Source organism: Rattus rattus, chromosome 4, assembly GCF_011064425.1.
Source record: "Rattus rattus isolate New Zealand chromosome 4, Rrattus_CSIRO_v1, whole genome shotgun sequence".
Taxonomy (NCBI): domain Eukaryota; kingdom Metazoa; phylum Chordata; class Mammalia; order Rodentia; family Muridae; genus Rattus; species Rattus rattus.
In genome coordinates this window covers 93,141,073-93,153,996 of record NC_046157.1, presented here as the reverse complement: position 1 = coordinate 93,153,996, position 12,924 = coordinate 93,141,073, and the positions used below count along the sequence as shown (strand labels likewise).

General features: G+C 39.7%; 1 protein-coding gene across 1 annotated transcript in view; it reads left to right on the top strand.

Annotated features, from left to right (window-relative positions):
• Positions 1-5,600, top strand: part of LOC116899236 (protection of telomeres protein 1-like) — a 66,897-nt gene extending 61,297 nt beyond the window's left edge. The window contains exons 16-17 of the mRNA XM_032900838.1: positions 4,027-4,132; positions 5,336-5,600. Coding sequence (XP_032756729.1) covers positions 4,027-4,132; positions 5,336-5,448 — 219 coding nt within the window. The 3' untranslated portion in view covers positions 5,449-5,600. The remainder of the gene's footprint in view (positions 1-4,026; positions 4,133-5,335) is intronic.
• Positions 5,601-12,924: the final 7,324 nt, after the last annotated feature.

Genomic DNA, 12,924 nt, shown 5'->3' with positions numbered 1-12,924 from the left:
GAGAGCAGGATCAGGTATTAGAATGGACAAGAGAGAAGTACACAGGGTCAAGAAATTGAATAAAAATATGTAGCAGTGGCGGATGAGGAACTAGGGTTAGCCACTAGAATGTCCCATATACCAGGGAAGCAAGAGGCTCCCAGGATCCAACAAGGATGACTTTAGCCAAAATACCTAACAAAGGGGAGATAGAACCTGTAGAGACCACCTCCAGTAGATAGGCACTGTCCCACATGAGGGATTGGGCTACCCACCCATCTCAAAATTTTTAACCCAGAAATGTGTTCCTGTCCAAAGGAAGGATAGGGACAAAAAATGAAAGAGGGACTAAAGGAATAGCCATTTCGAGACCTCTCCACTTTGGGATTCATCCCATCAAGTGACACAAAATCCCCACACTATTGCTGATGCCAAGAAGCACTTGCGGACAGGAGCCTGGTATGGCTGTTCCCTGAGAAGTTCTGTCAACACCTGACCAATACAGATGAAGATACAGCCAACTATTGGACTGAGCCCAGGAACTCCAATGGAGCAGCTAGGGGAAGGACTGAAAGAGTTAAAGGCCATTACAACCCTATAGGAAAAACAATATCAACTAACTAGACCATCCAGAGCTCCCAGAGACTAAACCACCAACAAAAGAGTATACATGGAGGGATCCTTAGCTCCAGATACATAAGTAGCAGAGGATGGCCTTATCTGACATCGGTGAGAGGGGAGGGCTTTCGTCCTGTGGAGGTTTGGTACCCAGCGTAGGGGGATGCTAGAATGGAGAGATGAAGTGGTGAGTGGGTTGGGGAGCACCCTCATAGAGACAAAAGGGAGGGCGAAGAGGGGGGTTGAGATGTGAGAAGTTGGGGAGGAGTAACCGGGAAGGGGGATATCATTCGAAATGTAAACAAATAAAGTATTTAATTAAAAAGACGTGATCCATTATATAAACAAACTGAAAGAACAAAACCACATGATCATTTCATTAGATGCTGAGAAAGCATTTGACAAAATTCAACACCCCTTCATGATAAAAGTCCTGGAAAGAATAGGAATTCAAGGCCCATACCTAAACATAGTAAAAGCCATATACAGCAAACCAGTAGCTAGCATTAAACTAAATGGAGAGAAACTTGAAGCAATCCCACTAAAATCAGGGACTAGACAAGGCTGCCCACTCTCCCTACTTATTCAATATAGTTCTTGAAGTTCTAGCCAGAGCAATCAGACAACAAAAAAGGAGGTCAAGGGATACAGATCGGAAAAGAAGAAGTCAAAATATCACTATTTGCAGATGATATGATAGTATATTTAAGTGATCCCAAAAGTTCCACCAGAGAACTACTAAAGCTGATAAACAACTTCAGCAAAGTGGCTGGGTATAAAATTAACTCAAATAAATCAGTTGCCTTCCTCTATACAAAAGAGAAACAAGCCGAGAAAGAAATTAGGGAAACGACACCCTTCATAATAGACCCAAATAATATAAAGTACCTCGGTGTGACTTTAACCAAGCAAGTAAAAGATCTGAACAATAAGAACTTCAAGACACTAAAGAAAGAAATTGAAGAAGACCTCAGAAGATGGAAAGATCTCCCATGCTCATGGATTGGCAGGATTAATATAGTAAAAATGGCCATTTTACCAAAAGCGATCTACAGATTCAATGCAATCCCCATCAAAATACCAACCCAATTCTTCAAAGAGTTAGACAGAACAATTTGCAAATTCATCTGGAATAACAAAAAACCCAGGATAGCAAAAGCTATCCTCAACAATAAAAGGACTTCAGGGGGAATCACTATCCCTGAACTCAAGCAGTATTACAGAGCAATAGTGATAAAACCTGCATGGTATTGGTACAGAGACAGACAGATAGACCAATGGAACAGAATTGAAGACCCAGAAATGAACCCACACACCTATGGTCACTTGATTTTTGACAAAGGAGCCAAAACCATCCAATGGAAAAAAGATAGCATTTTCAGCAAATGGTGCTGGTTCAACTGGAGGTCAACATGTAGAAGAATGCAGATCGATCCATGTGGATCAAGGACCTCCACATCAAACCAGACACACTCAAACTAATAGAAGAAAAACTAGGGAAGCATCTGGAACACATGGGCACTGGAAAAAATTTCCTAAACAAAACACCAATGGCTTACGCTCTAAGATCAAGAATCGACAAATGGGATCTCATAAAACTGCAAAGCTTCTGTAAGGCAAAGGACACTGTGGTTAGGACAAAATGGCAACCAACAGATTGGGAAAAGATCTTTACCAATCCTACAACAGATAGAGGCCTTATATCCAAAATATACAAAGAACTCAAGAAGTTAGACTGCAGGGAAACAAATAACCCTATCAAAAAATGGGGTTCAGAGCTAAACAAAGAATTCACAGCTGAGGAATGCCGAATGGCTGAGAAACACCTAAAGAAATGTTCAACATCTTTAGTCATAGGGGAAATGCAAATCAAAACAACCCTGAGGTTTCACCTCACACCAGTGAGAATGGCTAAGATCAAAAACTCAGGTAACAGCAGATGCTGGCGAGGATGTGGAGAAAGAGGAACACTCCTCCATTGTTGGTGGGATTGCAGACTGGTACAACCATTCTGGAAATCAGTCTGGAGGATCCTCAGAAAATTGGACATTGAACTGCCTGAGGATCCAGCTATACCTCTCTTGGGCATATACCCAAAAGATGCCCCAACATATAAAAAAGACACGTGCTCCACTATGTTCATTGCAGCCTTATTTATAATAGCCAGAAGCTGGAAAGAACCCAGATGCCCTTCAACAGAGGAATGGATACAGAAAATGTGGTACATCTACACAATGGAATATTACTCAGCTATCAAAAACGACGACGTTATGAAATTCGTAGGCAAATTGTTGGAACTGGAAAATATCATCCTGAGTGAGCTAACCCAATCACAGAAAGACATACATGGTATGCACTCATTGATAAGTGGCTATTAGTCCAAATGCTTGAATTACCCTAGATGCCTAGAACAAATGAAACTCAAGACGGATGATCAAAATGTGAATGCTTCACTCCTTCTTTAAAAGGGGAACAAGAATACCCTTGGCAGGGAAGAGAGAGGCAAAGATTAAAACAGAGACTGAAGGAACACCCATTCAGGGCCTGCCCCACATGTGGCCCATACATATACAGCCACCCAATTAGACAAGATGGATGAAGCAAAGAAGTGCAGACCCACAGGAGCCGGATGTAGCTCGCTCCTGAGAGACACAGCCAGAATACAGCAAATACAGAGGCGAATGCCAGCAGCAAACCACTGAACTGAGAATAGGACCCCCCGTTGAAGGAATCAGAGAAAGAACTGGAAGAGCTTGAAGGGGCTCGAGACCCCATATGTACAACAATGCCAAGCAACCAGAGCTTCCAGGGACTCAGCCACTACCTAAAGACTATACATGGACTGACCCTGGACTCTGACCTCATAGGTAGCAATGAATATCCTAGTAAGAGCACCAGTGGAAGGGGAAGCCCTGGGTCCTGCCAAGACTGAACCCCAGTGAACTAGACTGTCGGGGAGGGCAGCAATGGGGGAGGGTGGGGAGGGAACACCTATAAGGAAGGGGTGGGGGGGGGATGTTTGCCCGAAACTGGGAAAGGAATAACACTCGAAATGTATATAAGAAATATTCAAGTTAATAAAAAAAAAGGAAAAAAAAGGAAAAAAAAAAAAGAATAGATATCTTCCTTTCAAGAGACAATGTGTATTTTTAAGGATATGGAGCTATATGTGTATTCATTTATGGATATGTAATTTTACTAGAATGGCAATAATCATTTAAAATAAATATATTCAATTACAAAAAAAAAAAAAGAGAGAGTATTAAAGAAGAGGATTGGACTTTAGCTTAGACCAGCATTGCAGTTTATGAATTCTACACCCTTAATAGAGAGATGTGTATATCTGTCATTTTAGCAAATTGGTTACTGAAATTCTATGCATGGAAGCTTCTCAGATGATGAACATTCCTTTGTTGTCATCCTTTTTAGGACAAATTTTTCCAGATCCCAGCATCAGAAGTACTCACTGATGATGACCTGCAGAGAAATCTGGAAAGGATCATGAATGTTATTTGTCCTCCAGGAATAAAAATAGGTAGGCAGCATTTCAATGGTGCTTCTCTCTCTCTCTTCAGAATTCACCTGTGTGTATCTAATCCGCAGACTGCGGGAGGAAGGAAGCCAGCCGAGTCCTTGGGCATTACTAAGTGTGAACAGGATCAGTGTCGTGATAAGATGGCAGAAATGAAATAAATATAAATAAAAGGTTTACAATACTTTGAAATATAATTAAAGCATAGCAGTTTTGGTCACAACATACTTGACTCTGATTTAACACATATACCATAGAAAAATTGGGGCTGCAATTACACCAAATTGATGCACTATTTATAAGAAACATGTCCTCAAATAAACTGTCATAATCATGTTTAACTCGGTGGATTTTCTTGGTTACTAATGAGCTTCAATCTTTTCTGTATTTATTTTGCAAAGTTTATGAACTGCATCTACTGACTTCTGCCCTGATAAAAATTGTACACATTGTAGCCTCTGCCACTGAGCACTTTTGCGTCCAGCATTTCTTTTCTGTTAGAATCTGGAGAAGTAAATTATGTTAAAAAGTTGATTGTTCTAGTAATTGTTCACAGAGACAAATCTCCCCTCTACCTCCTTCACTGTTGCTGATGGAACTGTTAGAGTTTGCTCATGATTTTTCCTCTGCAGTAGGTCTCTACAATGTAACATCAGTTCCCAAGAGATGGCAAAAGTTTGCTTTTCTGGAACAAAGTTTAATTGAGATATGTTCATCTGTTTTCAATTTTAATGTCTTTCATATTGCGTTTAGTATGCACAGATTTCCAAAAGTAAAAGTCTGGGCCAGGTATCTTTTGAAATAGATAGATCTATCACCAAGCGTGGTCCCTGTACCAGATGCCTTGCAGACTTACTGGGGCCTTCAGTTGGTCTTAGAAATGAGCCTGCCCTGCTCTGTGCCAAATGCGATGGTTGGCATTATGGCTGCCACTTAGCCAGGTCACAGGTAAGGCTTAAAATGACTTGATGTCAAGCTCAGGTTCTACCTCTATCTAATTAGTCAAGGAAAAGACAGCGGAGGCCCATACACAGTCAGCTTAAGAAAAGGAGCAAAACATTGGTGAGATGATTTACTACTTTTGCTGTCAAATGTTTTATAAACTTTTAATCACTTTCATCTGAGGTTGGGAAACAATTCTAATTAACACTGTTATTAGTTCTGTGCTGGCTTAATGACTGAATGACATGCCCTCTTGGTCTGTAGATGCATACCCATGGCTGGAGTGCCTCATCAAGTCCTACAATGTCACAAGTGGAACGGAACCTCAAATATGTTACCAGATATTTGACACCATGGTTGCAGAAGACATCCTCTAGTACTGCTACTCCATGTAGTAGGTGCATGGAGGTGGGGGGTGTAGTAGTCTTACAAAAAGTTATGACTGTGACTCTAAAAACCCACTTCTCTGTTATTGAATTATTCATTCCAATTTTCACTAGAACATTAAATTCTTTTATACAGGAAGACATTGTATTGTTATTTATACCTTTTTGTGAATATGCTGATTTTTTTTTTTTAACATGCTTAGAGTGACAACTAGAGTACAAAATAAGACCACATTCTGTGTGGAGAAACCCAAGTTTTCATTTCCCACTTAGGGAATCTCTATTCTTACCAGACTTTGTAGGTCTGTCTTCTGCACAAGACTCTTGTTTCTGTGCTGTTCACTCACCATCCCTAGTTGGGGTTATATTCCTGTCCTGAGTTTTATACAAGCAGTTGATAAAGATGTGTAGATAAGAACACATTCTGTTCTTGAGTCTCTTAGCTCCATGGGGGGTACTTTTCTTTCATCCATTTCCATTTTACTTCAATTTTATACAGAGGAATTCCTTAACCAGTCCTGGTGTTAAGAAATCTTCCTGTGCATTCAAATGAGTATCTGGTTACCTGAGTTCCCCATGAACAAATATTTGTCTGAGTGAGTCACCAATGTACTAAAAGGAATATTTAAGGAGGTGTGGCAGAATTGGTTTTGTTTGATGCTTATGTTGCCCATTTAAGGATGATTTTATCACTTTGAACCAGATGCTGTGCTTGATTTCTTCTTCTCTCTGTAAATACTAGATATTATTCCATCCCATATCAGCTAATGGAGATTTATGATGATAGAGCATGAAATGTTTACAGTAGTGACTGTTCAAATGAGAGCATCTGCTAAAGTGTGAGACAACACACTGTGAATGAGAAAAAAAATGCAAACAACGATTAGCAGCTGAAGGGGGAACTCATAGGTGGCTCTAAAACAGAAGAATTTGGAATTTGGAAAAATAAGGAATCATTCTCAATATTTCACAGTCCCACATAGACTTTGGGATGCCTGGAATTTTTCTTTTCATAGTAGATGAATCCTGGTTACCTACAGTTTTGTTTTGTTGTTGTTGTTGTTGTTGTTGTTGTTGTTGTTGTTGTTGTTTTTTTGTTCCTGGTCTCCATTTGCATCATCTCAAGAATCACCTGTTATGTCACTTTTCTCTCGCTTATATTCCTGAAAAGAACACAAGTGTAATTACATAGATTTTCATTTTCATGTAAATATATTGTGATAGTTTCTATATCTTTGATTAAGGAAGTAGCACTATGAGATGTGGGCTTGTTGGAATAGGTTTGCCCTTGTTGAAGGAAGTGTATCACTGTGAGTGTCGGCTTTAAGACCCTCATCCTACCTGCCTGAAAGCCAGTTGACCTATGTCTTTGTTTGGAAGAATGTGGATTTGGGGACTTTGTATTTGGAAATCAGTGTTATGCTTTAAATGTTGCTTAATGAGCCATCCTAGTAGGGATATAGAAGTTTTTTTGCTGAGGGTGATTTGAATTGTAGAATCCTTGCTCTAGAGGTTTCAGAGAAGTATTTTAGTATATTACTGAGACTGTTCTTGTGATCAAGGCCAACATGGGACAGAGCAAGTTCTGGGTGAAGAAAAGCTTAAGTTCAGGTGTAGTGGCATGCACTTTTAACCCATTCCTCTGCTGAAGGGCATCTGGGTTCTTCCAGCTTCTGGCTATTATGAATAAGGCTTCGATGAGCATAGTGGAGCGACTATCCTTGTTGGATGTTGGAGCATCTTTTGGGTATATGCCCAGGAGTGGTATAGCTGGGTCCTCATATCAGCCTCATTCATAATAGCCAGAAGCTGGAAAGTACCTAGGTGTCCTTCAACGGAGGAATCGACACAGGAAATGTGGTACATTTATACCATGGAGTACTATTCAACTATTAAAAACAGTGGTTAATGAAATTCTTAGGCAAATGGATGTTCCTAAAAAATATCCTGAGTGAGGTAAACAGTCCCAAAAGAACACACATGGTAAGCACTCACTAATAGGTATCCACAAAAGCTGGGAACACCCAAGAAATAATACACAGACCATGTGAAGCTCAAGAAGAAGGAAGACCAAAATGTGGATGCTTCAGTAATTCTTAGAAGGAAAAACAAAATGCTCATGTGTGGAAATACAGGGAAAAGGATTGGAGCAGGGCTGGAAGGTCATCCAGAGACTGCCCCACCTGGGAATCCATCCTATATGCAGCCACTAAACCCAGACACTAAGGCTGATGCCAAGAAGTGCTTGCTGACAGCCTGATACGGATGTCTCCTGAGAGGCTGTGACAGAGCCTTACTGATACAGATGAGGATGCTTGCAGTTAACCATTGGACTGAGCACGGGGACCCCAATGGAGGAGTTAGAGAAAGGACTAAAGGAGCCGAGCAGGTTTACAACCCCATAGGAAGAACAGCAATACCAACCAACCAAATTCCCAGAACTCCCAGGGACTGAACACCAAATGTAGGGTACGCAAGGAGGGACCCTCGGCTTTAGCTGCACATGTAACAGAGGGTATCATTGTCTGGTATCAATAGGAGGAGAAGCCCTTGGTCCTGTGAAGCCTCATTTCCCCAGTGTAGGAGAATGCCATGATGTTTACATGGTAGTGGGTAGGTTGGAGTGGCTTGTTGGGAGTGGGAGCATCTTCATCCTCATTTCCCCAGTGTAGGGGAATGCCATGATGTTTACATGGTAGTGGGTAGGTTGGAGTGGCTTGTTGGGAGTGGGAGCATCTTCATAGAAGCAGGGAGAGTGGGAAGCTGGGGAGATGGGGGAAAGGGATAAAATTTGAGATGTAAATACATAAAATGTCCAATAAAAGAAAAAAAATCCAGAATCCCTTAAAGAGGAAAAAGAAAAGTCCCCAAGAATCATGAAACTTTAGACAAATAGATGGAATTAGAAAAAAAATCATACTGAGTGAGGTAACCCAGTCACAACACATATGTTATGTACTCACTGATAAGTGGATATTATCCTAAAGCTCAGAATACCCAAGAAATAATTCACAGATCATATGAAGCTCAAGAAGAAGAAAGACCACAGTGGGGATACTTCAGGCCTTAGAATGGGGAACAAAATACACAAGGGAGGAAATAGGGAGACATTGTGTGGCACAGAGACTGAAGGGAAGGCCATCCAGAGACTGCCTCACCTGTAGATCAATCTCATGTAGACACTATTGTGGATACCAAAAAGTGCTTGCTGACAGAAGCCTCATAATAGCTGTCTTCTGAGAGGCTCTTCCAGAACCTGGCAAATACAGAGACCAATACTCACAGCCAACGGAGCATAGTTCTTCACTATACCTGTAACAGTGCTAGAGGTAGAACTTTGAGTGTGGAGTTTCCCAGTTCCTGTGCTTTATTATAATGACTGATGCAGAGACAAGTGGATGGTACTTTTTAGAAGAAAGTAGAATTTCACACACACACACACACACACACACACACACACACACACACACACACACACACACACACAAATACAAACTTGATGGTGTCAGAAACCTGGTCAATTACATCCACCCATGTTGTTGAAATTGCTTAATCCCAACCCAGGGCTTCTACCCTGCCTTAGATCATTTAGTTTCTGGATAAATAATAACACCATTTTATGTTTCCAATAAGCCTTAAACAGGATGAGAGCTGAGCAGCTGTCTGCCCCCTATGCTGTTAGAATCTACTTTCCTATTGATAACTGTGAATTATTACTTACTACTTACTGTTTCATCTGGGCTGCTCTTAATTCCAATTAGCTAGCCCTCAGGACCATGTTCTCTTGAGTCCTAACCCATAGCAGCCTCTCCTACCATCTTCTGTACCTTCTCCTGCAGCTTGTTGTCTCTGTGGTTCTCCTTTGACCTCAAACTTGGGATACCTAAACCCTAATTATGTCCCTTCTTCCCAACTATTTGCTGTTGCCATCTTTCTTTGCCAATCAGAAATAACTTGGTGTCAAGGTCTATATGAGGACTCTCTTGTCTCTGGGACAGCCTGGTTCTGGGGGCCTGCATTTACCATTACAATAGAGAACGTAGTCTTAACCATTTTTCTTCTTTTACATCATTTCTCCTTTCTCCTCAGCCATGTTCCTTGGATTTTCAAGGATATGATTACTGTCTCATTGAGGACTGAGCCTCCCAACAGTCACTTAGTTTCCTGGGAAAGTGTTAATTTCTCTATTTACTGTAATTTGGGAAAAGCAGCTTCTGTGACCAAGGCTGAGTAGCATTTATCAGTGGGTGGATTTACATACAGCAGTTTAGGAAGCAGTCTAATGCTCTGTACTTCAGGTTTTCAGTTTACAACTTGAAGGTTCAAAAAGCAATTTGAACCACAGATACATTGTCTCTTGAAGCTATATAGAAGTTGTTTTAACAACTCTTATGTCCCCCAATACAGCAAAGTAGGTGAAATGTAAATATAGTTGATATTACTGGAACCAAACATAAGGCCTAATTTGTCAAATGAATGACACTGTCAGTTTCAATCCTGCAAAATTGTCATACATGTCCCTGAACACTGATGACTGAGGCGTCAATGTCCTGTTTAAAGGGACAGTTTTAGGGAGCTTATGACTTTTTACAAAGGAGGCAAGATTTGAATCATGAACATCCAGGCTCTGAAATTCACATACCAATCCAGTTCTGAGGCACATCGTTATATTGATAGATGATCAGGCAGGACTCGTCAATCATTCAAGGCCATGGCCAGTATCAAGCCTAATTTTCCTGTTATGTGGAGGAAATGCCATCATTCTTTTACATGAATATCCATATTGTATACTTCGTAGCCTGTGCCACCCTGGTGTCCACAGTTTACATGTACCTAGTTGGCACCACCCTCAAATTCTATGGACTAACCACTCCCATATTTGTGGGGTCATCAATCAGAATAGAAGAGTGGAAGAAGAGCCCTTAAAGGTGCTAACAGATATTTGGGGAACCGTGGTGTGTACCAGGATGCTAGGGAAGTTGAAGTCCTTTTTTTTTTTCTTAGGGTTCTTAGTAACATTAATAAAAAAAATTTAAAACTGGACTCAAACAGAAGCTCAAGGAGAATTTTATTACATATGAAAAGAAGTACCAGGGAAGATATGTAAATTTCAGTAGCCGTGTGGAAGAGAAGTGGAGAAAATTAACCCACATGACTTAAGCAAGGGTAATAATCAGACACATGGCAGATCGGAAGCCACATGTTAGGAAGACAACATTAGAGATGTGAAGCAAAATCTTAGGGGACAAAGCATGCTTATAAAAAGAGAAGAAAAATATTTTTCTAAGTAATTCAGAAAAAATAGGCATACTTAGCAGCATAGCTATATTCTATAACAAACTGCACTGCAGAGTGGGTATTTGGGGAAAGGAAAGTATTATATCATAAAAAAAATTATTTGGTTATCTCTTTAACATAGCTCATGGTTGGCCTGTGTTTTTTGGCTTAGGTCTAAAATCCTGAGGGTGGTCTATGATCCAGAGGGCCCCCTGTCATAAGTAGAATGTTATATCTCCACCCAGGCTAGAGATACTGTTCTCTTGACCAGGAGTTTTTGTTTTTGTTTTTTGATTTTGTTTTCTTTATGAGTCTTTATCGCTACTCTAGCATAGGGATATGTATAATGATATGGAAGAATATTTAAGATTAGTATACATACATAGATGTTTAACTTTTATTCATTTTCTTCTTTGACAATTTTATACATATGTGAATTGCATTCTTGTTACTCTCATGCTCACCCTTTTCTATCTTTCTCCATTACTCTCAACCCCCATCCTCTTTATAAGTTCCTTTAACACAATCATGTCTTTCTATTATTCCTTGTGGACTAAATGACTTTAACCAGAGTTCCCAGCATGATGATGATCTAAGGCTATTCAGTGTAGCTTGGTCAGCTACCTGTGAATACACGAAGGCAATGTATTCTTGTCTTTAACAAGCTACCATTATCCCACTGATGAGCAGAGTAGAGCATGGCCTGTGAATACCTCACTGATTCTTCTTTATCCTGTGATAGATGCAGGCACATTCAACATATCAACATTGAAACATATGTTGACATATACAAACTTAATTCTCAGGACCTATACAACCAATAGAATATAAAATTCTCATGCTAATGTAACTATTTGCCACATGCTGTGGGTTTTCATCCATACATATCTTTGACTGCATGTGCCAAGAACCATTTCTGTTACTATAACTTATATTGTTTGTCTGTTTAAAGGGCTTCAGTCATGCTGTCTTAAAATTACCCTATTGAGTTCATCAAATTAGATAATAGTTTCAAACTCCATATTTCCAAATTAGCCTATCTTATCTGGTCCTAAATCTGAAAAAATATAAAATTTTCTGGGGTGAAACATTTCTACCCATACTATAATTTCCTTTGAGTTATGGAAGGAGGGCTGAGCTTTCGAGATAATAATTTTATAGTCTCTAGGCAGAAGGGCAAAGCCTGCTTTCTGACATTTTGTCTGGCTTGTATATTGACATTCTCTTGAAATGATCAAGTCATAGACACATCTGCTTTGGGTATTCGTATTTATTATTTATATTTTTAGCTAATACTTAAAAAGTTTTATGTGATGTTTTTGACTCCTTTCTTTAAACTATCATGTATTTGCATCACTTCAGATGGCTCTCCTCCAATTAGTAGATAAACACAGGCTTAGAAGCAGATCTGCCCTAAAGTGTTAATCCCCTGTGGTCTTATTATCTGTTTTCTTCCAGTGAATTATGACTTATGAGACCTGGGTATGAAGATGATCGTTCTCAGTAATATTGCCTAACTTGTGTTTTTGACCTCAATTAAAGACCTCAGATGTATAGCCTCTGGACAAAAAAGTTATTCACATTCTTCAATTTGAAATGAATAACATGGGCTGAAAGAAGTTGTGTGAGTTTAGAGTGTTATTCAAACCTTGAAAAATAGTACAGACATACATATGCCCAAAGGAATGGTAAAAATACATTTATGCTTGATAACTCAGGCTCTGTCTCCACCCATATACTTGCTCTTCAGAGACTCATTCCCTCACCAGTTCTTTTTTGATTATTGTTAACACTTTCTTCAAAGATAGGGACAGAATGGTTATTATTACTTTTTCACACTTTTAGCTTTTAGTGTGCTAGCCATGGTGAATTAACATACACTCTCTCATATAACATCAGGATTAGTAGCTGACAGGAAACAACACAGGTGTGCTCTTCATCTTTTATATTATCCCTCATCCCTTATCTCTTCAGAGAAATGATTAGTGGTTTATTTAGAAACTTGATATTGAATATTACCTTGATTAAATTGGGAAAATATGATTCTATTGACATATATCTTGGTTTAATATTTCAAGTCTGAATTTATACCTCCTTGCATCTCTCTTACAGGCTGGTTTGTTATAGATTCCCACACACTGCCCAAAGATAATTGCATGGTTATGGCTGGTGAGAGAGCCTCACATCTGA